Source organism: Typopeltis vanoorti, chromosome 18, assembly GCF_054136105.1.
Source record: "Typopeltis vanoorti isolate ZY-2024b chromosome 18, IOZ_Tvanoo_1.0, whole genome shotgun sequence".
NCBI lineage: Eukaryota > Metazoa > Arthropoda > Arachnida > Uropygi > Thelyphonidae > Typopeltis > Typopeltis vanoorti.
In genome coordinates this window covers 53,926,056-53,953,996 of record NC_143566.1, presented here as the reverse complement: position 1 = coordinate 53,953,996, position 27,941 = coordinate 53,926,056, and the positions used below count along the sequence as shown (strand labels likewise).

Here is a 27,941-nt window from a genome sequence, read left to right as displayed (position 1 = left end):
CATTCATAATCCTTGCTTTCTGCCTCATTTCACCACAATCATACCTAGGCAACACAATGACTACCCTTCTTGTCTCACTATTCTGTTTTATCCTTCCAAGCAGCCTCCTGATATCCATTCTGATATGCTCTTTGTCCTCTGTCAAATGATTCATACTTATTAAAACCATCAACTCCTTTGCTTGCTCCCTCCTCATATCCAATGCCTCAATCACTCTACTCATCCTATCGCCTGGAAAACATACCTTGTGCATCCTATCATCCAGCACACCTTTAATAATGGAGTCGCCATACAACACCACTCTCTCATCTTTCATTAACTCTTTCCTGCCATCATGATTTGTTTTAATCGTTTTTACCCAAATTTTCTTAATTTCATTCTCCATCCATTTCATCTCTTGCCTCATCCAATCCAATTCAGCCTCCGAATCTCACGTCACCTTCTCTCTATCATTCAATCTTTCTAAGTTTCTAACTCTTGACCCCCCTCGTCACTTTCACTCATTCTTCTGAGTTTCCATACTTTCGGTCCAACATGTGTCCAACGTTTGCTATCATTCATTCTTTCGATGTTTTCCGCTTTCGATTCTTGCATCACGCCATTTCCGGTTTCATCCGTTCTTGCAATTTCGTTTTCTTCCACCACTCTCACCTCACTTTCGTCCTTTTTAACATCCGTTATGGTTTTCAAATCACTCTTTCTTTTTAACATTTTTCTGCCTCTCTTTCACACTATCCTTCTCTTTCGAAATTCAAGTGGAGTTCTCTGGAATTCAATATGATAATAGGAGTGGATGGGATTTCACCACTTGTTTTAAGAGTATGTATTAAGGAACTATCAGCCCCATTTACTTGGCTTTTCAATGAGTCTGCCTATGTGAAATGTGGCCAAAGAATGGAAGGAAGGTAAGATTGTGCCACTGCATATGGGCTGTGACAGAATGGAAGTCTCAAACTAAAAAGTTTGTATTTCTTGTAGTTGTCAAAAGTTTGGAGAAAATAGTGAGAGATCATATACAGTATTGGGCAGATGAGGGTGATATTATCTGTGATCGTCAGCATGGGTTTGTTAAGGGGTGTTCTTGTTTTGGCAATCCGGTTGCCTTTTATAATAAAGTCTAAAGAGCCATTGATGAGGGAAAGATATATACTGCCATTTCTCTGAATTTTACAAATACATTTGACAGAGTGCCACTAAATGCATTCGAAAGGTCAAAAAGTTGAATAAATTATGTTTCGAAGAAGAAGGCATTATGGAGGCAGCATAAGATTAATGATAGTAATAATCAGTAGTAAGATGAGTAAAAAGGGAAAGCAAGAGCAGTAACTTGATTGGTAAATGTATCAGTAGTGCACTAGTATGAGCAGCAGTTAGCTAACGAGGCTGAATGAAATCCTAATTAGTTTTTTTTCAAGATGTGGCAAGTAGAAGAAAGAAAGAATGATTATGGAAAGATTATACTGATTAGGAAAAATGTTAGAGTGATAAGAAATGAAGAGGAGAATATAGTAGATATGTTAATGAGAAGTTCATGGATTAACATCATGCAGACCTTCAGAGAAGTGTGAAGGGAGGAAGAGCCACTGATGGTGAGTGAGGAGGAGTTGAGTAAACTTCATGTTAAGGAGACTGTAGTACTCCCTGGATTGGATCATATCTTTGAGACATATGGTGATATTCCATGTCATAAGGAAATATTCAAGGGAGTTAACAATAGCTTTATTTTACCTCTTTAACATGAGTCTTAGATTAGTGCAAGTTGTAAAGGAGTGGAAAGAGGGCAAAATGTGTTGGCTTCAAAAAGGGATGTGATAAGATAAGACTTCAAATTATATGCCAATCTACCTGGAGTTGTAGTAAAGGTGTTAAAGAGACTAGTAAGGACCATCATTCATGATGGGCAGCATGTGTATAATGGTATATTTAAATTTTGCTAAAGCATTTGATAGAATGCTTCTTGACAAGCTGGTAATTAAACTGGTACAGTGGAGTTGGACAGTAGATTATTGCACTGCATTGGAGATTGGCTGTCTGATAAGTATCAGCAAGTTGTTTATCAGGGAGTGATATCCCAGAAGAGGAAAGTCACTAGTGGTGTGCCCAGGGGTCTGTTTGTGGCTGTTCTGTTTAATTTGTGTGGAAACAATATTGTAAAGAGCTTGAATTATGATGAAATTTTGGGAAGAACTTGAGGAGTAGAATTGATGTTGCCTTCCAATTGGACTTGAATAGACTTTCTCAACGGAAGTATAAATAGGGCTATCAGTGAAGTGCAGTGTAGCAAAGTGTATAGTTTTAAAGTTGAGAAGCACAGATGGGATGCAGATTATAAGATTGGTTAGGATATCTTACAAGAGATGGAGGAGATGTGGGATCTGGGCATGTTTTGGATAAGGACCTGTATTTTACTAGAAGTCTGGGGACAGCACAGCACAGCATATTATCTGGTCCCCAGGATTTGAAGGGGATAAATTAACTGTGGAAAGGGTACAAAGGTGGATAATAAAGATGATGCCGGGACTGTACAATGTTAGTTATGAGGATCGGCTGAGGGAGTGTGGACTGCAGAGTTTGGTGGATAGAAGAAGGAGGAGTGATATGATTGAGACTTTTAAACTGTTGAGAGGTGGTTACAAGGTTGACACTGAGGAGTTCTTTTGCTTGTTTGAACAGCGGGAAGGGTGATGACAAGGGGGACTATCCCTGGAAGTTACGAAAGGAAACTGTGTTTCCTAGGAGGGACTTTGTGTTTCCTAGGAGGGACCTCCCACGATGCATCTTTTGACACCATGGAGGCCTGAATAATAATAATATTATTATTATGGCAATGATGTAGAGAATACTGACATGAAGGAGTAAGAATGTTATGATTCAATTGTATGAGGCATATGGATTACTGTGAACTGATTTGGTCACCAGTTTTCAAAAAGAATGAAGAAATCTCGGAAACAGTTTAGAGATGATTGACTAGGGTGGTTTATGGTCTCTGGAATGTGCGTATGAAGACAGATTGAGGGAATGCAAATTGTAGTCTAGTGGATAGAAGAACTGGGGAAAGAAGGGACATGATCAAGACATATAAGCCTTTTCTCACACTCTCCTTATACAGCTTTGAGTGAGAAGTAGGTTTTTGCATGGGGAGTTGTGGATGGTTGGAATGCATTGCCTGAAAGTGAATTTGATGTGGAGACACTGAAGGCATTCAAGTCTTGTTATGTCGAGCTGTGTATGTAATGGAGGACCTCCTATAATGAGTCATTGATTCCATGAAAGTCTGATAATAATAATAATTAAGATATAGCATATGGGTTTGAATATCATGTTAATGAATTGGATTCATGATTGGCTGTATGATAAATATCAGAGAGTATGAGGAGAGCAGTGTCAAGGAGACAAACGGTTACATGAAGAGTCCCCTCAGGACTGAGTATTGGGATCCATATTAATCAAACTTTATATCAGTGATGTTGTCAATGGATTGCTGGGAGATATTCAGTTGTTTGCAGATGATGTCAAGCTGAAAAGTTTTGCTAGTACTAGTGGCAATGTGGTAGCCCTTCAGGAGAATTTGAATAAGCTGGACAAATGGGCAACTGAATGAGAGTGCCGATTTAATGCAAATAAATGTAAGGCTTGAAGTTTGAGATTCATTGATGGGAAGCTGCATATTCTGTATTGGAGTATTGCAACAATCCAGGGAGGATTGCTGCAATACTGAGAAAGATACTGACCAGCAGAGATAGAAGTGTTGTTGTTCCATTGTATAAAGCCCTAATCAGATCACACATGGATTATTGTGCTCAGATTTGGTCGCCAGGATTTAAAGAGAATAAGTTAATCTTGGAAAGAGTACAGGGATAGATAATAAAAATGATATCAGGACTGTACGATTTTAGCTATGAGGTTAAAGTGAGGACATGCGAATTGCAGAGTTTGGTCAATAGAAGAAAGAGGAGCTGATATTGTAATATCTTCTGCTTTTTGTTGCTATTATTTATAATGTTACTTGTAATGTCTTTTGCTCAATACCTTCTATATTATCTATATCTTTATATGCCGTTATTCTAATTTATACTTTATTCTAATTAGCTGTATGCGCTTTCTCTCTCTTATCCTTTCTCACTTATTCTACTGCGTATACTATGTTTATCTTCCCTTTGCACTAAGTCTTATGCCTAAGATACTAGAAAATTTATTTAATTTAGACTGCGCCACTAATATAATTTAATTAGCATAAAACTCAATAATATGCAGGTAGATTTCTCTCTCTAACACAAATTCCTTCAATAAAACTTTACAGAAACAGTCGTGGTCTATTCTTTTACTTAACTTTACACTTTGGCTATCTCACATAGTTTCATGCTTACAAGTCTGATTTATTTAGGAACAGTGCAGTTGTAAAAATAAACAATCAGGCAGCACTCCCTTAACAAAAAAAAAAAATCAAAACACATTTTATTTACATTACTATGAAATATACATGAATTAAACAATAGGGAGATTGCTTTCTCTATCCATTTATAAATATTCTTTAGCACAAATTAGAACCTTTTTACTTCAGTATTAATTAATCTATTTAACTCAAAAACCTATTAACTCTGCTTACAAATTCAACTTATTAAACTCCTAGTTTACTTGCAAAGAGGTTAGAGTTATTTTTACAGATCTTGTAGCAATTTCCAACATATCAATTGACTCTCTTAAGGACGCTTCTTATCATTATTAAACAAAAATCTTAAACGTCCTTCTATAACAACTATAAGAGGGAATATTCAAAAGTGTGTAACTTATAAAGGCTCTGCATCGCACATTCAGTCAAAAGTCTTTCACTAAAAGTTCTATAGCAATTCTTTCTTCTCAGATCTCGGCTTCCTTCAGGAAATTTGGCTTCAGCAGTATCTCATCAAAAAAATAGCAGGCTGTAAACAGCGACGTGTGGTGCTCATACAGCTCCAGAAAAATGTTGTTCTCCCACAGTTAAAAGAAAAACTTCCGAGCGAAGCTTCAGGTAATTCACATCGATACCTTTGAGCACATATTACATTCTGTGGCAAAACGCTTTCTACCTACAAAAAGGAAGGCACAGCCATGGGCTCGCCATTACCTTTCCCCACCATTGCTAAGTTTTATATGGAACATTTTGAGCAACATTCTTTAGATTCCTCTCCTTTAAAACCCAAAGTCTGGCTTAGATATGTTGACAATGTTTTTGCGATCTAGTCCCATGGCCACCAGACACTAGACACCTTCCTTAGCCACCTAAACAAACAATGCAAACATTTCACAATTGAGATTGAAAAACAGAACAGACTTCTGTTTCTAGATACACTTGTCACACAAATTCCTGCTGGCAATCTTTCCTTCACTGTTTACCAGAAACCAACACATACTGGCCAATATATACACATAAACTCCTACCACCACCCAACACAAAAACTAGGCATCATTAATACTCTAAAAAACAGGGCTTTGAAGATCTACCCCAATGAACATGTGCTGAATGACGAATTTAAAGTTATCAGCAATACTTTTCTAAAAAAACAGCCAAAACACTATTAACAAAATTCTCTACAAGACCTCAATAAAAAACAAAGATAAACCAGACTACAATAAAACTCTAATCATTCCTTACATTAAAGGGGCATCAGATAAAATAAACAGAATACTACAAAAATACAACCTCAAAGCCACCTTTAAACCTCCTGCAAAATTAAAAAGCTTACTCAACTCATCCAAAGACCCACTCCCTCTGCTGGCCCACCCTGGAGTATACCGTATTTATTACACTTGTAACATACCATATATAGGGGAAACAGGACGCACAATTCCTATCAGACAAAAAGAACATAAAGGACACATTAAATATAATAACTATAGTGAGGCTGGCCTTTCTGATCATGCCCTTGAACACCTTACATGGAATTGACTGGAAAAGCACTAGTTCATTACATCACACGAAAACATGGTATGAACGCAAATTTAAGGAATCCTGTGAGATTATTATCAACCACTCCAATCTGAACAATTATGATGGTCTAAAAATGTCAAACATATGGAAGGCACATATTCGGCCCATGGAACCTTCCTCTCTAAGAGTGGCTATAAACAGGACTGTAGATAATCCAGGATCCTAAATCAAAAATAACAATTGTAATGCTAAAAATAGGACATCATTGTTACTGAAAGAAAACTATTTATAAGAAAGAATGTTTGCTCATGTTATCATAAATAAAATTTAGCTTGATGTAGTTTCTAAATAATTAATTAATTTGTAATGTTTTTTTTTTTCACTAGAGGTCATGCCAGTTGAATAACCTGTGATCAAATCATTGTTTCTCTAGCTGTAACTCAGCTTGCCCCGTCTATTTGTATATGCTCCAGATGATGATCTTAATATGAAGATCGAAATGTCGGGAAATTAAAAGAGTTATTTATAACACTGTTGTAAAGTTCATAATTTCCAAAATGAATGCTGATCACCGTGCAACACTCAAAGAAAGGGTAAGATAGGTGCCATTGCATAAGGTCAATAGCAGACAGGAAGTGTCTAATTATCGGCCAGTTTGTGTGTCTTTGGTAGTTGTTAAGATCTTAGAGAAAATAGTGAAGGACCGTATACAGCATTGCGCAGATGAGGGTAATGTTATCTGTGAGAGTCAACATGGATTTGTGAAGGGGCACTCTTGTTTTAGCAATATGCTAGCCTTTTATGATAAAGTTACAAGAGCATTAGATGAGGGAAAGGCATATACTGCCATTTTCTTAGACATAGCAAAGGCATTTGACAGGGTGCCACATGATAAGCTGATATTTAAGTTGCAGCACATGGGTTTGGATGTCAGATTGGTCAACTGGATTCAGGATTGGCTGTCCGATAGGTATCAGAGAGTTGTGTATGGTGGGGCAGTTTCAAGGAGCCAGAGGGTTATAAGTGGGGGTCCCAGAGGGCTAAGTACTGGGACCTATATTGTTTAATCTTTATATCAATGACATTGTCAGTGGTTTGCAGGGGGATATTGAGTTGTCGGATCATGTGAAGCTGGGAAGGGTTATTACTAATAGTGCAGATGTGGTACCCCTGCAAGAGGATTTGAATAAGCTAGATAAATGGGGAAATGAATGGAGGTTTCAGTTTAATGCAGCAAAATGTAAGGTCTCGAGGTTTGGGACACATCGATAGGATGCTGCATACTCTATTGGAGGAGCTATACTAGAGGAAGTAGGGGAGACAAGAGATCTGGGGGTTGATGATTGATAGAAACCTGAAATTCAGGGGACATATTGTAAAAATGGTGAAGGTAACACAGAGGATTGCTGCAATAATGAGAAGGATGCTGACCTGCAGAGATATCATTCTATTGTACAAGACCCTGATCAGACCACACTTAGACTATTGTTCTCAGATTTGGTCCCCTGGATTTGAAGGGGATAAATTAACTGTGGAAAGGGTACAAAGTCAGATAACAAAGATGGTTTCAGGACTGCACAATGTTAGTTATGAGGATCAGCTGAGGGAATATGGACTGTAGAGTTTGGTGGATAGAAGGAGAGGTGATATGATTAAGACTTTTAAACTGTTGAGAGGTGGTTACAGGGTTGAGACTGAGGAGTTCTTTTGCTTGGTTGAACAACGGGAAGGAGTGATGACAAGGGGGACTATCCCTGGAAGTTACGAAAGGAAACTGTGAGCAAGTGGTTTAGGAGTGGTTTCTTTGTATGGAGGGTGGTTGAACTGTGGAATGCATTGCCTAGTAGAGTGGTGAGAGCGAGAATGGTCAATGAGTTTTAGGACTGGTATGATAGACTTTGTGTTTCCAAGGAGGGACTTCCCACAATGAGTCTCGATAGACTTTGTGTTTCCTAGGAAAGACCTCCTGCGGCGAGTCTTTTGACTCCTTGGAGGCCTAAATAATAATAATATATGAACATATAACCCCCCCCCCTTCCCTCAAGCCATTCTAGCTGCTGACACTGTATTCTGGTAGTTGCAGCTATATACCTCTTTTTTTGATATGCAATAAAAAAATATTTCAGTAATGTTCATTAATGGGATTTGATATTAATATTTCTTTAATGTATTTCTGTGAATCATGAATTGTAAATTATATTGTTTTAGTTCATTACGATAGAATTATGAAGACTACTGCTTGGTTGGATCAACAGCTATGATTTAATATAAAACCAGACATTTTGATCTTCATATTGTACAGACCTACATGCATCTACTGTATGTAGCAAGAAATAAGCTGTCACAACCCACATAGAACGTCAAAATATCACAAATTTGGTGAACTGTTTACTGGGAGGGGGATAGTATCAAAGTATTAGTCCTATAGTATTTTATGTGGCTAGATATGAATGAAAAATACTAACAAATGCTAGTAGAATTAGTGGTAGAATAATCCATAATTAAAGTAAGGGCTGGGATTATTATTATTATCATTATTAACAACAGACATCCAAGGAATACTTATTGCAAGAGGTCCATACGCTCGTGCAAAACCATTGAACTGTGCAGTTTTCCACACTTGCCACACTCTCAGGCAGTGCATTCCACTCACAGGCCACTCTCCATGCAATGAACTGTTTTTCACTCCCTTGCTTACACCTTCCTTATACAGCTACCAATCATAGCCTCTAGTTCTTCTCCCCCCCCCCCTCCCATTCTATGAAAAATTTCTTCCAGATTCCTTGTGATCACCCCTGACCAACTTATACATCTCAATCATATAATCTCTTATTCTTCCATTCACAAAGCTATGCAAATTGCATTATTTCAATCTGTCTTCCCTTTCCACATTCTATAGGCCTAATATTACTGACTTAATGCTTAGACTTCTGGAGTATGCAATTGTTGGAGACCTACATTCCTAATTTGTGATCCATTTGAAATTAGAGGTTATGTAGGTAGGATATGTGATTCATATTCTTAATGTTTTTATAACATTATTAATAATATTGGAGTTTAGGGTGGCTGATAGAATTTTACAGGCACCTTTAAATTTGTGTTTATACTATGGTTTGTTGCAATGTAAGGAATAGGTGAACAGGTGCCTTTCCCATGAATTCTGTGGTGTCCAGGCATGATCAGAAAGGCTCAATTTTTAATAATTATTAAAATTGATATACTGTTCATGTTCCTTATTTGAGATTGGAAGTGTGTAACATGTGTCACCTATATATATATATATATATATATATATGGCAAGTTTGACAAATTAGATTTGTTATACTTCAGTGGGGGGGGTGATCTTTCAAAGCATTGAATAAGTTCTTTAATCCTTCAGTTTTTTTTTTTTTTTAAATCATCAGTCAGACTAATAGGATTAACAGCTGATCAAATCAGTGATACTTTTGCATAATGTGTAGATTATTATAATAATTGGCTTGTTTTTTTTTCTCTGTATGTGTACTTCACATGATGACCTTAATATGAATGTAAAAATTTCAGTTAATTATTTAGGTTTATGCTAAATTAAAGTTATTACTCTGATATAGCAGTCAGGTCCAGAAAGATCACCTTCTTGTGTAACATCGAAACTCAGGAATTTTTTCTGCAGTTTATTTCTAGTTTTAGTTCCAAATGTAGAAATTCTCCTGTTCAAATGAAAAATGTTTCACTCATCATTAAATTCAAATAATGGAATGGTTTTATTATACATATACATTTTTCATAGATTAACTGATTTCTTTCATCTTTTTCTTTGTGTATGTGTGTGTGTGTTTATGATATTTAGATCCACCAGGTAAATCAGGGAAACCAGAAATTGAAGATTATGACAAAGATTTTGTAAAATTAAAATGGAAGCCTCCTGCAAATGATGGTGGGGCACCAATTACAGGTTATATTATTGAAAAAAAGGATAAATATAAGTAAGTCCATGATTGTGATATAAATTGCATGAACTTTAGATATAAACAATTGAAGTTTTATTAAAATTATAGAAATATCTAATATTCTGCCATGTTCTGTGAACTTTAACTCCTTGTCCATTATCTAGGTAACCACATCTGGACTAAAGTGTACAGATTTGTTTGCCTAGATTACATGGAAATGAAGAAGTGGTAGAAAAGATTCAGAGTGGAACAATCAAGATGTTTATGGATGCATCCAAATCTATGCCACTTTTGCAATATGTTCTGTGAACTTTAACGCCTTGTCCATTATCCAGGTAACCACATTTGGACTAATATGTACAGATGTGTTTGCCTGGTGGATTACATGGAAAAGAGGAAGTGGTAGAAAAGATTCAGAGTGGAATGACCAAGATGATGACAATTCACTGCTAGAGGATAAACAGTTTAATGTTATTCAATGTATGGTGAAGAAAAAAAACAGCTAAGTTTTAATATTAATTATTAGCAGTTTATTATAAATTTTAGTCTAAATTAGTAGTGACTGAGTGGGTTATGTTTGCATTTGCAAGCTTTTGAGTTTAAAGTATTTTTTTAATATACTGGCTTGTGTGTAGTACCATGTCTTTATAAATTATGAGGAATTATGAGGGCCTAGTATCTCTGTTTTGCTGATTTTTTTTTTTTTTTTTTTTTTTGTAGTCCATGCATTTATTATTATTTTTATTATTATTAGACACCTCCAGGAAGTCCAAAGACTCATCGAGGGAGAGTGTGCAACAGCATCAAACGATTGACTCCCTTCCAACTACTAATCGCACTCAAACTTGCTTAACTTTTTTCATGAGCCATTAGTAGCAGTGGCTCTACCAATCAACCAACCATTTAAAAATTATGTTTTTTGAAGTATAATAGACGATTTTGTAGCATGCTGTGATTGCTGCTTGTATGCTTCTCTTCTAAAAATGTAGCAGGAGATGGCTGCTTAAAATATAGACAGTGGGAGGAGCTGGGTGAATTTGATATCAGCATCTCAGAGATCAGTAATATTAGTGGTTCTGTGGAAACAGAAAGAGAGGGAGAGAGAAGTAATGTGATTGGGGGGAGGCAAGCCTGAGGTTGCTATGGACTTAATATCAGATAGTGTGACTGACGATATGGAAGATTTGAAGGATAGCGTCAACTACCAAGTGAAGGCAGGATGCTTGGAGATCGAACTACTGAGAGAGAAGTGGAAGATGTGAAAATTGAGTTGACTTTTGTGAAAGAAGAGATTAGAAGACTTGAAAGGCTGATGGGAATGACAGAAATGGGTGAACAAGGAAAGAGAGAGAGAGAGAGAGAGAATCAGAGAAAGATGGAAGAGTACAGAAGCAAGAGATTGGAAGGAAAGCAGATGATAAGCGCTAGGAGAGAAAGTGTTGGAGGAGAGAGTATGCAGGTGATCATGGAATAAATGGATCTCTGAGTGAAGTGATGTATGGAGATTAAATGATTTGTGACATGTAGAATAGAATGTTAGAGTAGTACTTGGCTGGAGGAATTATAGATAGTTTGTCTATGGCAATAAAGCAAGGTGAGAATGAGGATGAGATGATAGTGAAAAATCTCCAAGTGCCTGGTAGAAGAATGAGTGATTATGGGAAACCGATGTTAGTGGATGAAAGGAATGGAGACTGACAATGCCTGTATGAGAAATTAAGTAAACTATTTAAATATAAGGAGCTAATATGCTTCATTTCAGCGATATAAACATTATTTAAATTAAGGGATATTAAATCCCACATTGTTTTAAAACCGAATAAGAAACTCAAAGATTGGAATCAGAGAGTTTCATGCCGAATATAGTAAACTATAAAGTATCGGCGATCACTAGCATGAGCTAATGCAAGTGACCCAGTACATAGTACAATACCGGACAACTTGTAGCAAAGGTGGTCGCCGATACTTTATAGTTTACTATATTTGGCATGAAACTCTCTGATTCCAATCTTTGAGTTTCTTATTCGGTTTTAAAACAATGTGGGATTTAATATCCCCTTAATTTAAATAAGTAAACTATTTTACTTAATTAAGTAAGTAAATTAAAATTAAGGAAGCTATTGCTAAGACAGTATGACTTGATGATATATCACCATGGTGGTTTAGGCAAGTGTTTCAGTTCATTAACAGTAGTCTTTTTTCTTAAAACTTCATTAACAAGCATTTTACAACAGGACAAGTCACAAAGGAATGAGATGATTTTTTATTATTATTATGTGACACCTCCAAGGATTCTAAGGGCTCGTTGCAGGAAGGCACTCTACTCTAATTCGCTAACTACATCTCATCCTCTCCACTAATATTTAATTCTCCTACTATGACATTGCTACCATCAATGCCAGCTACTGCCTATCACCACCACCAACAGTATTTTTTTGTCTGTATGCTAACTCGTGTTCAATTGAAAAAGCCCGTATAGGGATTCCCTCATCATGATGAGGGAATTTTTACAATTAGGAATTTTACAATTCTATACAAAGCAGTTCACTGAGCCTTCATATTAAAAGCCACTGAGCCAGTCTGTGCATATGGATTTATGGTTAAGATGTTGAAGAGATCGATGATGACAAGGATCCAGAATTGGATTCATAACAGCACTATTCTCTGTGATGCTCAGTATAGCTTTGTTAAAAGTGCCATGCTTTTAACATTCTACATAGATGGTACAATAATGTGACAAATGCATTAGACAAAGAAGTTGTATATACAATAATATATTGAAAATTTGCAACTCTTTGATAGATTGCCACATAAGCTTGTTAATTAAATTAGATTAGTGTTTCTCAAACTTTTTGAATTGTGTCCCACTAGCCCCATATCCCCACCCTTTACTGATAGGTCATATTTTACCACCAGAGGTGATGGTGGCAAAATTTTATATCTTCTTTTCTGTCCCTAAGTGCTGTGGAGTAGTTGGCATTAGATAACATATGCAACCTTGATTTTTTTTTTTTTTTTTTTTCTAAATTTTGGGCCCATATGTGAGCGGTTGGTTGGTCAAACATATAGTACATTAGTACCATGTATAGGAAGAGAGGAAATTGTTCACATTGGATTTGAAGGCCTGTGCATTATATTCCTTGGCAAACACATGGGAGGGAAGGCTGTTCCACAATACAGCAGCAGTAGTAGGAATGAAAGAGGAGGAAGAGCAACTTGTTCTCTGAGTATGGAGTTAGACTGTGTAGGGATGTTGCATGGTAACTGCACATGTTTCATTGGATTTGGTAGAGAGAGGGGGGAATTATTGAGGATAGTTCTGATGACATTTACTATGGAAATATTTATAGAAGATGCATGCAGTAGACACTAGGCATCTTTGCAACAGTGGTTGGAGTGAGTTAGTAAGATAGAAGTCATTAATCAGACTACCTGCTATTTTCTGTCTTGCATCAAGTATTTTTTAAAGTGCTCTGGAGCACCTTCCCAGATGTGTGAAGAGTACTCAATGGATAGGAATATTTGTGACATAGTATGGTTAGTAAATGTGTGCAAACTAGATTTTTTGTATGGAGAGTGATGAATGAGTAGAATTGATCAATAGAATTAGTTTGGAGTGCCCTGACAGTGAGTTTGGGTCTCCAGACTCCATGGAGATAGCATATAATAATAATGAAATTGTGAGGATATTGCAATGGATTTTTCAATGATGCAGTGACATCATTGAAATGCAGTCATCAGGAGGTTATGGTTGCTTTGTGTTATTGCTACCTTGATCAGGCCACATGTGGATTACCAAGTACAGATTTATTCACCTGTTTTTCAAAGGGATGTGAATATACTGAAAAAGGCTTCATGGGTGATTGACTGAAGTAGTGTCTAGTTGTCGAAATGGGTATGAAGAAGATTGAGGAATTGCAGTTTGCTGTGTCTTGTCAATAACAGAGGGTGGAGGACATATGATTGAAACATATATGTTGCTCTAAGCTTGTTACTAGATTAATGTTGAAGAGATGTTTCATAGAAGTGGGGGGGGGGGGGGAAGTGTCAGCCTTAGAACAAGAGGCAGTCTCTGGAAGCTGTATAAGGAAAGCTGCTTGGTAAAGAGCCAATTTGGATTTTTTTGCATAGAGTAAAAAGCATTGCCTGAGAACGTACAGTGAATGAATGAGTTTAAGGCAATGTTTAATGTTTTTTGTATATGATTGCAAGACTTCTCATGATGGATCTTTTGATTTGCAGGTCAAACTTGGTGAGGCTGAGATGATGAGGTCTCAGGTGGGGGGGCATTTTGCAGAACTGTTAGAATGGAAAAAAGTTGAAAAAATAAAAATGACAAGGAGGGATACGTTCTTCTCCTTCTTTATATATTTTTGATACATATGTGGACTCTTATGCTGAGATTTGGTTTCATGGAGATGAGAAAGCAGTGAAGAGGATGTAGAGGCAAGTGGCAAAGATGATGATGATCTTTTGAATGTTCCCTACAGGGAGAGATTGAAGGCTTATGAATAACAAAATTTCTTCTGCATGAGTGGCTAAAGAGGTTTAAACATGCAGAAGAAATTTTTCAGTACATGAGAATAGATGAAACGGTAGTTCAATCTTGTAATTTGTGTCAGAGTGGTTAGCAATTGTATGGTGACTAGATTTTTAGATTGGATATTGATGAATTATTGGAATAGGTTGCCTTAGGTGATTATATGTGCTTTTATTGCTGAATGCATTTATGGAGTGGTGGGATAGATACTATGTATCTATCTACTGTGTGTAGCTTTTCTTTGTAAGTAAATTAGTTTAAGGAGAGGTAGAGTAGACATTATGAGAAGTATGACTTTTCTACAATGAATCTGAAGTAGCATTGAGATTAAATAAATAAGCATCTTCGTAGTGCAATTGGAAGAATGATGGTACATTGCACCCTTTGATTTGAAAAGGCCTAAGTTTGATTCTTGTTGTGATGAGGAGAATCTTTATATGTGTTTTTTTCAGTTGAAGGTGAGTTAGCCAATCTCAACAGAAGTAACAGGATTTTCTCTCCCAGAAGCTTGGGTTTTTCATTCTGCATACAGACAAATTGGCCTTGAGTACACATGCAAATTTCAGACAAAACGTAATCCACCAAATATAGCTGCCACTACCATCATCTACACGAATGCCTCCTACTGCCAGTTTGCTGTATTTGTTGGATTACGTGGTGGAGACGAAGAGTTGTAGAGTAGGTGCCCTCACTCGATGAGTCTTTGGAAACCTTGGAGGCATCATGTAATAATAATAATACAGGTATGCCTCAATTAACGTGGTTAATTAATCTCTCGATGTTACCATGTATATCAAAATCGTGTTAATCAAATCTAATAAGCAATGGTTAAAATTACAATTCGTCCATGATCGATTACTGTATTAATAATTCGTTTTATATGGTACTCTTTTAGGAAAGATAAAAAATTTATGCAAAGTAAATGTTTAATAAATACTTGTACCTACATTATTTACTACAATTTTTTTATCAAAAAAAGTTATCAAGAGTCGTTTGAACAGTTTTAGTTTTTTTTTATTGGCATAAATTCTACAATAACAAGCAAAATGACTCTCTTCATACCTCGGCAAACAAGCAATAAAACATAAAGAAAAAACACTGCAAATATAATACATGATGGTACAAATTAAGTGGATATCGAATCCAATATTATTTCATAGCCGAATATAGAAACTACAAGAGTTTCGTGCTGATATATAGAAACTAAAAGTTTCGGCGGATGCAAGCATAAGCAACCTTATAGGCAACGTAGTAAAGGTGGAGTAAGCTCCAGATCACTTTCCTTAGTTTTCCATAATGTAAAGCGCATCTCCTAGAGGACATGTATGATAAATAAGCCTTTGGCTCTCTATTTCAGTAATATATGATGGTTTATTTATTTTCAGTTACAATCTAGAAATTTTTGAACAAAGAATAAAAATAAACTAAACCATACCATACTGACGTCGGAGGTCGCGGTATCTCTGAGATGCAATTTACTGTCAAATATCATAAACCTTTACATAACATGTGTTAAACCAAACTGACAGCAAAAAACAGTGCAGAATATCACTCATAACATATGAATGCACAGCTACTCACAACCTCCAAGCTATATACTGAATTGTGTAAGAATATTTATATTAAACATTTTGCATGTATCTGTCAGATCAGCTGAGAGCTGAGCAGGGTTAAAGGTGCGTTAATCAAAATTCTTGTCACATATATCAAGGGATTGCCGCGATTAATTTTGGCGCGTTAATCAAATCCCACGTTAAGCAAGGGATATCTGTAATTACTATTATTATTGTTACCTGGTTAATTTATTGTAACTAATTTTATTTCAGCTGTTTAATATACTTACATCTAAAAGCAGTGTGATAGGTTTTGTATGATGAGTATTGGCATATGTATTGTATTGTATCTTGATTACAAAAATTAAATGCATATATTCCTATTGCATAGTACATCAAAAAATGGTTTGTTTAGTTTATAAAGTGTTTTCTCATTGATAAATAAATGGACTAAATTCTCTTTTAAAAAATGCTTCCAATCATTCATGGATTGGATGGAAAATTTTTAAAATAACTTAAAATTATATTACTTAACTTCTTTTCTTTATTTGCATTATATTTCTAGTCCAGAGTGGACGCCAGTTCATGAAGTTCCTGGTGATGAAACTAAAGCAACTATTCCTGATCTAGTTGAAGGAAATCAGTATGAGTTCAGAGTACGTGCTGTTAATAAAGGTGGTGCAGGAGAGCCCAGTGATTCCACAGCACCCCATACTGCTAAACCAAAAAAATGTATGCATCAGTTTCAAACATGTGAAATGAAATTTATTTTGTAAAATAGGATATATCAGTAATCAACACAGAAATTCATTATAGTAATTAGTATGTCTTCTTCCCTCTGTTGCTCTTTTATTTTCCTTTATAGATGAGCTTGTATATTAGATGTGGAAGCCAATTTATTATTATTATTATTATTATTGTATATGAAGTTTGAGTAGTGAAATTCTTCTATACATGTATAACTTCATTAAATCTGAAATAATTTAGATTGACACAGTGCTTTTTAATTGAGCCAGCCAGTTAACTCTACCATATGGAGTATTAGAAAAATTACTTAATCTTGCTTCAAAAATTTAGTGCTAAACAGGGTCATTCTCTTGTGCCACTCTGGATGGTTACCTACATTATAAACATGTTACACTGTTTGGATCGAAGTAAGCTATGTATTATATAACAGTATTCTTTCTTTTAAGTCAAATAAGCTCAGGTGTTGATGGTTATGCATGACTTATTTTTAATGGTATTAACAACATGAAACAAACTGTTTTATAAAAAGATATTTTATTGACTTGCTTATGTTGCTTATCTGATAATGGTGAATCAGCATCATCAGAGCACAATATGGCATGTATACATGACAGTGAGTAAGTGAAACAATACATTTGTAATGGACAAAAGATTTAAAGTCTATTTTGGCTCCCTCTAATGTTGTAAAAAGAAAAATAGGACTTTAAATCTTTTGTCCATTACAATTGTATTGTTTCACTTACTCACTGTCATGTATACATGCTGTGTTGTGCTCTGATGATGCTGATTTGAAATTAAGTGAAATATAAGCAAGTTAACAAAACATCTTTTTATAAAATAATTCATTTGATCTTTCTTTTAAGGTTACATGGTGGTCAGCATTCATAGCGAAGAATTTATAGAGAGAAAAACACACATGTTAGAATAATTACTTAAGAAACATTAAGAAACATTGATGATACTATATTGAAAATAAAGATTTTGAGGACAAAATTGTGGAAGATATTTGAACAAACATTAAGAGGAGATTAAAAGAACAAGAAAGTGATGAGGATGACACTACATAGCTTGAATTAGTGACTAGCAGGAGGCTAGAAAATTTATTGTTGGATTATGACTGTTTCTTGCAGAAAAGCAGTGAAATATCTGGTTTCATTGCTAAATATGCTAAATATTCACTGCTAAATATATTTCAAATATCAGCACTAGATAGATATCTGTATATATTTTGTTAGTTGTAATCAATCAAAAAAAAAAAAAAAAAAAACAGGCTACACAATCAATTTCAATTCCAGAACATTATTTACTGTTAAGAACTGCATGTTAACACCTTTATGGCAAATATTTTACTTTAATTAAAGCCAATTCTTTATTTCATGTGAAGAGGTTTAAGTGCTGTGAGGACATCATGTTGGAAGCTTAATGGAATGTATACAGCACTCAGAAAGGATTAACATAGGTTTGATACTTCCTATATTTCGTCCTAGTCACTAGGACATCGTCGGGGATTACAAAAACAACTAATGTAACATGAACACAAATATCATACAATACTAAGCCCAACCATATGGGTGAAACTAAAGTCCTATCTAGGCGGAGCGCCTTCTAAGGGCGGTTGTAGGTGGCCTGGAATGTAAGGTGGGACTTCTGGTGATGAGTGTTTCTCAAATCTTCGGAAGCTTAATGCAACCATATTTATTAAGATTTGGTTGATTTCTGAGAGCTGCTGCTGCTTCTAAGAATAGTCTCTCTTTCTTAAATTTGCTGTGGTGGAGCATGGTGGTTTTCTTCCAAGAGACCCTGTGGGTGGTGTCCAAGACATGGTCAGCCAAGCCTGACTGACCATAGTTGTGTTTACAGATGTAAGACTTGTGTTCCTACAGGCAGATGGATGCTGATCTGCCTGTCTGTCCAAAGTACACCAGCTTACAGGAACAGGGTACTTTGTAAACACCAGGCAGAGAGAGAGGAGGGAGCTGATCTTTTGTAGAACAGATAAGGGTAGCAAGTTTGCAGTGGGGCTTATATGCTCTGTGTAGATTGTACTTTTTTAGAATCTTGGCTATTTTTTTGGATGTGCCATGGATGTAGGGTATGTGATGGCATTTTTAAACTCTTGTTGAAGAGAAAGACAGGGAATGGGGGAGGAACTGATTATTTTTTTGATACTGTGATCACTGTAGCCATTGGAAAGTACTGTGTATGTGGTTAAGCTCAGTAGTGAGGGCAGTTCCACTGGAACAAAGATTGTGGGCTCTCTTGGTAAGAGTTTTAATAATGCCATATTGTTGAGAGGGGTGGTGGTGGGAGAGTTTGTGAATGTATCTGCCTCTGTGTGTGGGTTTTCTGTATACAGTGAAGGCAAGTGTACCATTAGGCAGGCGTGTAACTAAGGTGTCTAGGAAGGGTAAACAATTGTTCTTTTCCTTTTCCATAGTAAACTGGATTCTTGGATGTAGGCTGTTGAGATGATTGAGGAAGGAGTCTAACGTGTCTGGGCCATGAGGCCAAATAGAGAACACATCATCTACATATCTTAGCCAGATAGAAGGTTTGAGTGGAACTGAGCCTATGGCTCGTTTTTTGAAATCTACCATATAAAAATTGGCAAGAGGGGGTGAGACGGGGAACCCATGGTGGTTCCAAGAAAAATACCCAGAGTTAATGGCAAAGGAAAAGAGATCTAAGATGTCAGATGGAAAAACGTTTTCTAAGAGAGATAAGGTGCAGTTAGGAGAATATTGGCAAACAAAGAGAAGATATCAAAGCTTACCAATATGTCTGCATTATTCAAGGTTAAATTTTCTATGAGGGCTTTAAAGTGAGTCAAGTGTTTTATATAGGATGTGGACCCTCCAGTGAAGGGGGATCAGAGAGTTGGCCAGCTGTTTAGACAGTCTGTAGCAAGGTGCATTGGTGTCATCTACTATAGGTCTAAGTGAGGAATTGGGTTTGTGGATTTTTGGTAAACCATATATTTGGAGGGAAACGGAAAGGTTTAAGTTTTTTCGTGATGTCAGGGGGCCAGGAAGATACTTTTTTTAAGTATCTTCCTGGCCCCCTTTAATTTTAATTTTCTTAACTTGTGTTTTTGTGGGGTCGTGTTCTAGCGGAATGTAAGTAGCTCGGTCTCGGAGGATAATATTCATTTTACAATTGTATTCACCGGTATTAAGAATGACTGTGGCATTACCCTTATCCGCTCTGGTGATGACGATGCTTTTTTCTTTCCATAATTTCAGGAGAGCCGTGCGTTGGGCATACGATAAATTACTTTTTGGAGGCGAGGAATGACTGATCCCAAGTTCGATGTTAAACATTACATCAAGCACCGGCACTTCCTTCGGAGCGATGGCGAAATTATGGCCGAGGCATAGGGTGCTGATGGCATCATCGTTGCGCCTTTTGGAAGAAAGGTTTACTAATGTCTGGAGCAGTTGATTTTGCATTTGTGATTTGTCTTTAACCAGGTTGTTATATTTCTTGACGTGTTTATTTTTTATTTTTTGAAATTCTTTCTGTGCAGAAATTTCCGAAATCACAGAGAGAATCGACCCAAGTTCAGGGTTAAGAATGGTGGAGAGCTCTGAATGTAAGGAACCAATGGCGGCATTCATCACTGAGAGGGTGGCACGAGTAGAGGCGATTTGCTCATGTAGTAATGCCAGGCTGGCACGATTATATATGCAGAGGGCTTTTTTGGAATGGAAATTGGTCTTTAGTTTAACGCACTTCGGTATCACTCTTGTATCCTGACGTCTTTTTAAAAAGGCCAGCCCATTTAGTTGCCTAGATAGTCATAGTTTTGACTTACTGTATTGCATGGATTTGCATGCTATATCTTCTCCAAGAATGATTAGAGGCCTAAGTGCTGTGAGGACATCATGTTGGAGGCTTAATGGAATGTATACAGCACTCAGAAAGGATTAACATAGTTTTAATATTACTAAATCACTTAAGGAATTGAACAACGTAAATATGAATATAAATTAAATTACACTTTAATAAATATTTCCGATATTTTGGCAACGTCACGTTGCCATTTTCAGAAGGAACTTACAAAAATGGCAACGTGATCCAATGAGCACAGTAATCCAATAGGTGTTCTTGGCCTAACGTGTAATACACCATGTATCCAGAATCATGGTCTGCAAGACCAGAATGTGAAAACAGATGTAGTCCTTGTGTTCAGAAATTCTGATGTTCGCTGTCCTGCCTGTTTGGCCAAAGTAAGACAGTTTACAACTGCAAGGGACCTAGTATACATCAGGTAGGTCTAGGGGAAGTGGTTGGTCTTTGGTGGAGCGGATAAGGGATGCCAATTTTCTGTAAGGCCTGTAACAGTAGGTGAGGTAATGTTTTTTTAAAATTTTGGTAATTTTTTCTGAGGTGCCTTGGATGTAGGGAATGGTGATGGATTTAGAATAATCTTTGTTGTGGAGGGGGAGAGGGGATTTTAATATTTTTTGGGTTTTTGGGGGGGGTAGCCATTGGCTGAGAAAGTGTTGAGGATGTGATTTAGTTCAGTGTTTAGGGCCATGTCATTAGAACAGATTAGTTTAGCCCTGTTGTATAGTGTTTTCACCACTCCATATTGTTGTGTGTGTGTGTGGGGGGGGATCTTTGTTGAATGTATCTGCCTGTATGGGTGGGTTTTCTATAAACTGAGAAAACCAAGGTTCCATCAGGCTGGCGGGTGACTAGTGTGTCTAGTAAAGGGAGGCTGTCGTTTTCCTCTTTTTCCAGGGTGAACTTGATTCTGGAGTGTTGGTTGTTTAAGTGTGTTAAGAAGGAGAGGAGTGTTTCAGAGCCATGTGGCCAAATAGCGAATACATCATCAACGTAGCAAAGCCATATGGTTGGTTTTTGTGGGGCAGAGGCAAAGGCTTCAAAGGTCTCCATAAAGAAATTGGAGGGTGGGGAGAGTGGTGAATCCATGGCTGTCCCCTCTATTTGTTTGTAGAATTTTCCCTGCCAAACGAAATAGCCTGAGTTCATTGTGAACTGAAATAGGGCTGAGATATCAGGAGAAAATTTAGCTTGGATTAGCTCTAAAGTTTCCTTGAGTGGGACATTTGTGAATAAGGAGGAGATGTCAAAGCTGACCATTGTATCAGTATGTTGGAGTGTAAGGTTTTCTATGCTGGCTTTGAAGTGGGCTGAGTTTTTTATGTGTGATGGTGTGTTGCCAGTATAGTGTGTGAGCTCTTTGGCCAAATGTTTAGCTAATTTGTATGTGGGAGAATCAATGCCATCTACTATGGGACGTAATGGCACATTTTCTTTACGTATTTTTGGGAGTTCTTCATTTTCAGTTACTGTGTTGTAATGCCTACGTGCACGTGCCTTTTTTGTAAGTTCCTTTTGAAAATGGCAACGTGACGTTGCCGAAATATCGGAAATATTTATTAAAGTGTAATTTAATTTATATTCGCATAAATTAAATACGTTGTTCAATTCCTTAAGTGATTTAGTAATGCATGACCAATGTATAGTTTTAATACTTCCTGTATTTCGTCCTAGTCACTAGGACATCTTCAGGGATTACAAAATAGGGAGGGGAAAGGGGTTGACATTTTTAAAATGTCAACCCCCTTTCCCCCTTCCCTCTCCCTATATAAAATATCAACCCTTTCAGCTTTCCTCCACCCTATATAATATAGTAATATAATATATATGTTTATATATATATATATATATATTACTGGAAAAAACCCGGGTTTTTCTAATTTAATTCTCCCAAATTGCTTACTCCCCCACACACACACTCAGTAGTTTTCGGACATCGCATAAAGAAGAAAAGCCGCAACACCCAGAAAAAGGTATGTGTAAATTTCTCTTCCTTATGCTAGATATACTTTTTGGTTAATTTACATCTACAATGCCCTAAGAATCCGTGAGTAAATAGCCAATGACATTTAAACAGGCACTCCTAAACTGAAGCAGGCAAAATAGCCGTAATTATAATAATAATCATTTAGTAATTTAAATATTTCTATCACATCCCCTCTTCTCTCCAATCAACCAACCTCTGCAATCCACAAGCTCTCAATCTATCAATTAGGGAGCATTTTTTACATCACTCGCCAAATTAGTCACTCTCCTCTGAACCCTTTCCACAACCACCTCATCTCCAAGGAATCCAGGTGACCAGACCCGAGAACAGTAATCCAAATGTGGAAGTATCAACGCTTTATAAAGGGGAATAATAAACTCTTTATCTCTGGATATTAGTGTGTTCTTCAATAACCAAGTAATCCTATGTGCAATCTTGGACACCTTAGCAATGTGTCCCCCTGAACTTCATCTCCCTATCTACCAACACTCCTAAATCCCTAGCCTCATCAATCTTTTGGAGTATACCATTCCATCAGTGTAGTACACAGCTGATAATCTTTTAATTGCAAAATGCATAACTTTACACTTTTTCACATTGAATTGACATCCATTACCTTTTGCCCATTTTCCAGCTTATTTAAATCATCATGAAAACTTTCACCATTAGCTTGATTTTTTATTATGCTACCCAACTTTGCATCATCATCAGCAAACAACTGAATATCTCTCCCTTAAGCCATTTCCTATGTCATTTATGTACAAATTAAACAAAAATGACTCAAGCACAGAGCCCTGAGGCACACCACTGGTCACCTGCCTCATCCTGGATTCTGCTCCTCCATACAACACCTTCTGGTATCTTTCCCTAAGCCATTCTCCTATCCATCACCAATTTAGTATCCATCCCCACTGCTTCAATTTGCACAACAGTATTCCATGGGATATCCTATCAAAAGCCTTAGCAAAATCCAGAAGTTCCACTGTGTAGCCATTTCCTTTGTCCAACTCATATGTCATTCTATTATAAAAAGTTAATAAATTGCTAAGGCAGGATCGACCTTTAACAAAACCATGTTGCCCTCTACCGAGTATCATATTCTGATACACCCATTCTTGAATTTTATCTTTAGCCAACTTTTCCAATAATTTTACTACCATTCCCGAGATGGTGATTGGCCTGTAATTAACTACCACAGTTTTAGAGCCACCTTTATGTAAAGGAACCACTTTGCCTTACATCCACTCCCTAGGGACCATACCACAGTTCAAATTTAAGTTAAATTACCAAGTAAGAGGCATTGACAATTCCTTTGCCCATTCACGCAACACCTGAACTGATATTCCATATAAACCTACAGCAGTGTTTGCATTTAAATTTTGCAATATACTAAGTACCTCTGATTTCTTAACTTCAATTCTCACCTTAGTTTTTGCTACAGGTACAGAGATATCCTCACTTGGGTGATAGACTTTTGAAAAGTGATTACTCAGTAACTCTACTATTCTATCTGAATTTGTCACCTGAATACCTTCAGCCCCTACTAAAGTTATCCTTCCAAAGTCATTCTCCCTTTTACTTGCCATATAGTGGAAGAACTCTTTATGATTACCCTTGATCTCCTTGGCTAAGGTCTTCTCATAATCTCATTTAGCTTTTCTTACTATGCTGGTAATCTTTCTAGCTTGAGTCTTGTACTGCTCATGGCAGTACAAGATGATCACCTTTCTCCTTGTAAATTCTCCATAACATTTTCTTTTTTTGCAGATCAAGCTTGATACTACTACTCATCCATCTGTCACCTATCTTGTTTGTCTTCCTGACCATGGAGAAACAATCTGATATTGCCTTCCTCAGATACCCACTGATTTTATCCCATGCACTGCTACCATCTTTCCCCTGCAATATGTTCTGCCATGGGACAGCTGTAAGCTCACTCCGAAGCATGTTATAATTACCTAACCTGTAGTTCCATATATATACCTCTTCTTAAGAGAGAAATCCACAAATTTTGCAAACTCCCAAGTCAGTATCACATGATCGCTCTCACCAATTGGAGGTAACGAGGATACCTATACAAAGCTTAATCTGATAACAACTGCAGACCCGCACCCCCAAAAAATTAGAAGTTAATGAATGAACTTAGGACTGAGGGCAGTACTTCATTTGAGTCAATCTGATGTGAAATAGAGACCAATAGCATAGAATATATCAATGGTTACTTTTGCTGTAGACCAATGGCTGAAAAGAAAGATCTGGATGCCATGCATCATTAGATTAGTGCATTGCGTGCAGACCACACAGTAATTATAAAGGAATTCAACTATATATCATTCAGTCTTATGTCACAAGTATCCTTAAAACAGCAAATTGATGTCTCAATTCTAGCAAGATTCTGAGAGAGTGAAAAGAGGAAAAATATCTCCATTTCGTAAAAGGCAGTAAGATAGAAATATCAAATGAGACCAGTTAGTATCTCAGGATAATGGTTAAGTTATTGAAGAAGTTGGTTAAATATCGAATTCAGGTATGATGGAAAGGAATATGATACACTGTGGTGGCTTTATAAAAAGTATGCCCCATATTATTCATTTATTTACATTTTATAAATGTGACAACTAAACTGGATAAGGGAAAGTGGTGTACCATTATACTTTTGGTTTTATAATGGTATTTGGCAGAATACCACATGGAAAACTATTGCATAATCATTGCTGGTAGAACTGCCCAAGCCAAAATAATTTTTTTTTTTTTTCCTGTAATATTGCATTTCAGTAAAAATTTGTTTATTACTCTTGTTTTAGCAATATGCTAGCCTTTTATAATAAAGTTTCAAGAACATTAGATGAGGGAAAGGCATATACTGCAATTTTCTTAGACTTAGCAAAGGCATTTGACAGGGTGCCACATGATAAGCTGATATTTAAGTTGCAGCGCATGGGTCTGGATGTCAGATTGGTCAACTGGATTCAGGATTGGCTGTCTGATAGGTATTAGAGAGTTGTGTATGGTGGAGCAGTTTCCAGGAGGCAGAGGGTTACAAGTGGGGTCCCACAGGGCTCAGTACTAGGACCTATATTGTTTAACCTTTATATCAATGATATTGTCAGTGGATTGCAAGGGGATATTCAGTTGTTTGCAGATGATGCAAAGCTGGGAAGGATTATTAGTAAAAGTGCAGATGCGGCAGCCCTGCAAAAGGATTTGAAAAAAGCTAGATAGATTGGCAAATGAATGGGGATGTCAGTTTAATGCAGCAAAATGTAAGGTCTTGAGGTTTGGGAAACATCGATGGGATGCTGCATACTCTATGGGAGGAGTTATACTGGAGGAAGTAGGGGAGACAAGAGATCTGGGGTTGATGATTGATAGAAACCTGAAGTTTAGGGGACATATTGCAAATGTGGTGAAGGTAACACAGAGGATTGCTGCTATTATGAGAAGGACACTGACCTGCAGAGATAAGAGGGTTATCATTCCATTGTATAAGTCTCTGATCAGATCACACTTGGACTATTGTTCTCAGATTTGGTCCCCAGGATTTGAAGGGGATAAATTAACTGTGGAAAGGATACAAAGACAGGTGACAAAGATGGTTTCAGGACTGTACAAGGATAGTTATGACGATCGGCTGAGAGAATGTGGACTGCAGAGTTTGGTGGATAGAAGAAGGAGAGGTGATATGATTGAGACTTTTAAACTGTTGAGAGGTGGTTACAGGGTTGACACTGGGGAGTTCTTTCGCTTGGTTGAACAGTGGGAAGGAGTGATGACAAGAGGCCATCCCTGGAAGTTATGAAAGGAAACTGTGAGCAAGAGGGTAAGGAGTGGTTTCTTTGTGTGGAGGGTGGTTGAGCCGTGGAATGCATTGCCTGATGGAGTGGTGGGAGCAAGAACGGTCAGTGAGTTTAAAGAGTGGTATGATAGACTTTGTGTTTCTCAGGGGGGGGGGACCTCCCCTCGATGAGTCTTGACAGTCTTTATGTCTTAGGAAGGACCTCCCTCGATGAGTCTTTTGACTCCTTGGAGGCCTGAATAATAATAATAATAATAATAATTATTATTATTATTATTATTATTATTATTATTCATTTATTATTATTATTATTATTATTATTATTATTATTATTATTATTATTATTAATAGTTGAGATCAGAAGGCATAGTAAAGTCAAGGTTGTTAGTAAGTTTGGTTGCAAATTTTTTCAATGCAACTAACAGTTAAGAAAGCAAAACACTGATGAGAACACAAAACACCATCATCATCAGTTTCCTGATATTATTGTTATTAGTAAGAGAGAAATCTCCAGGGAGTTACATCAAATGGCAATCCATTCCAGTCGCACACCATGCTATGCCATGAAAGAAAATTTTGTCCTCATATCCGTCTTCAGAACATTCATTCTTAACTTGCAAGGAGATGCCCTTACGTCTTTTCCTCACTCACCCTCCGTAAAATGAAAAATTCCATCTCCTAAAATCATGTATGACCCTTTCAGAAGTTTGTAAGCCTCAATCATATTATCCCTCTTTCTCCTGTTTGCTACTATCTGCAGTCTACAAATTCTCAATTTGTCTTCCTAATCAGTATTCTACAATCCTGGGATAATTTTTAACACTGCTTTGCATTCTCTGCACTATATCAAAATCACCACAGAAATCAGGAGACCAGACCTTTGTGAAATAATCCAAGTTAGGTCTTTCATGAGCTTGTAAAGAGGAGAAACGACTTCTTTATATTTAGATGTCAAAATTTGTTTCAGCATTGCAATTATTTTCTGAATTATATTTGCAATTTTTGTTATATGGCCTTTCACTCCAGATTACTCTATCTTTGCATCTTCAGCAAATACATGTGTATTGCATGTCAAATCATTCCCGATATCCTTGATGTACAGATTAAGTAACAAGGACTGATCCTGCTGGCACACCACTGGTTACCTTAAATCTTGCAGAATCACATTTCACATATACCACCTTGTGATATCATATTATTATTATTATTATTATTTCGGGCGACTCCAGGAGTCCTTAGACTCATCGAGGGAGGCCCTAAACATCATGTCCACCCAACTATGTGATTACATTCTCACAATATCTATCATACCTTGTCTTGAATTCGTTCACTGTCATAGCACCCACAACAGACTCTGGCAGCTTATTCCACTCATCTACTACTCTAAAAGTAAAGAACCCAGCTCTAACACCCCTGCTAACCACACTCTTGCCCAGCTTCCATAGGTGTCCCCTAGTTCTCCCACCACCAGTCCTGATCTCAAAAATATCCTCTGAATTAATCCTATAGAATCCCTTTAGCAATTTGAATGTCTCTATCATATCTCCCCTCCTCTGCCTATCAACTAGTTTCTGCAACCCACAATTTCAGTCAGCCGTCATGTTATCCAAGCCAATATTTTCTAATCCAATC

General features: G+C 36.9%; 1 protein-coding gene across 1 annotated transcript in view; it reads left to right on the top strand.

The window, feature by feature from the left end:
• LOC150096673 (twitchin-like) overlaps positions 1 to 27,941 on the top strand; it is a 2,440,784-nt gene that overhangs the window by 1,286,142 nt on the left and 1,126,701 nt on the right. The window contains exons 67-68 of the mRNA XM_090408679.1: positions 9,738 to 9,873; positions 16,496 to 16,662. Coding sequence (XP_090264805.1) covers positions 9,738 to 9,873; positions 16,496 to 16,662 — 303 coding nt within the window. The remainder of the gene's footprint in view (positions 1 to 9,737; positions 9,874 to 16,495; positions 16,663 to 27,941) is intronic.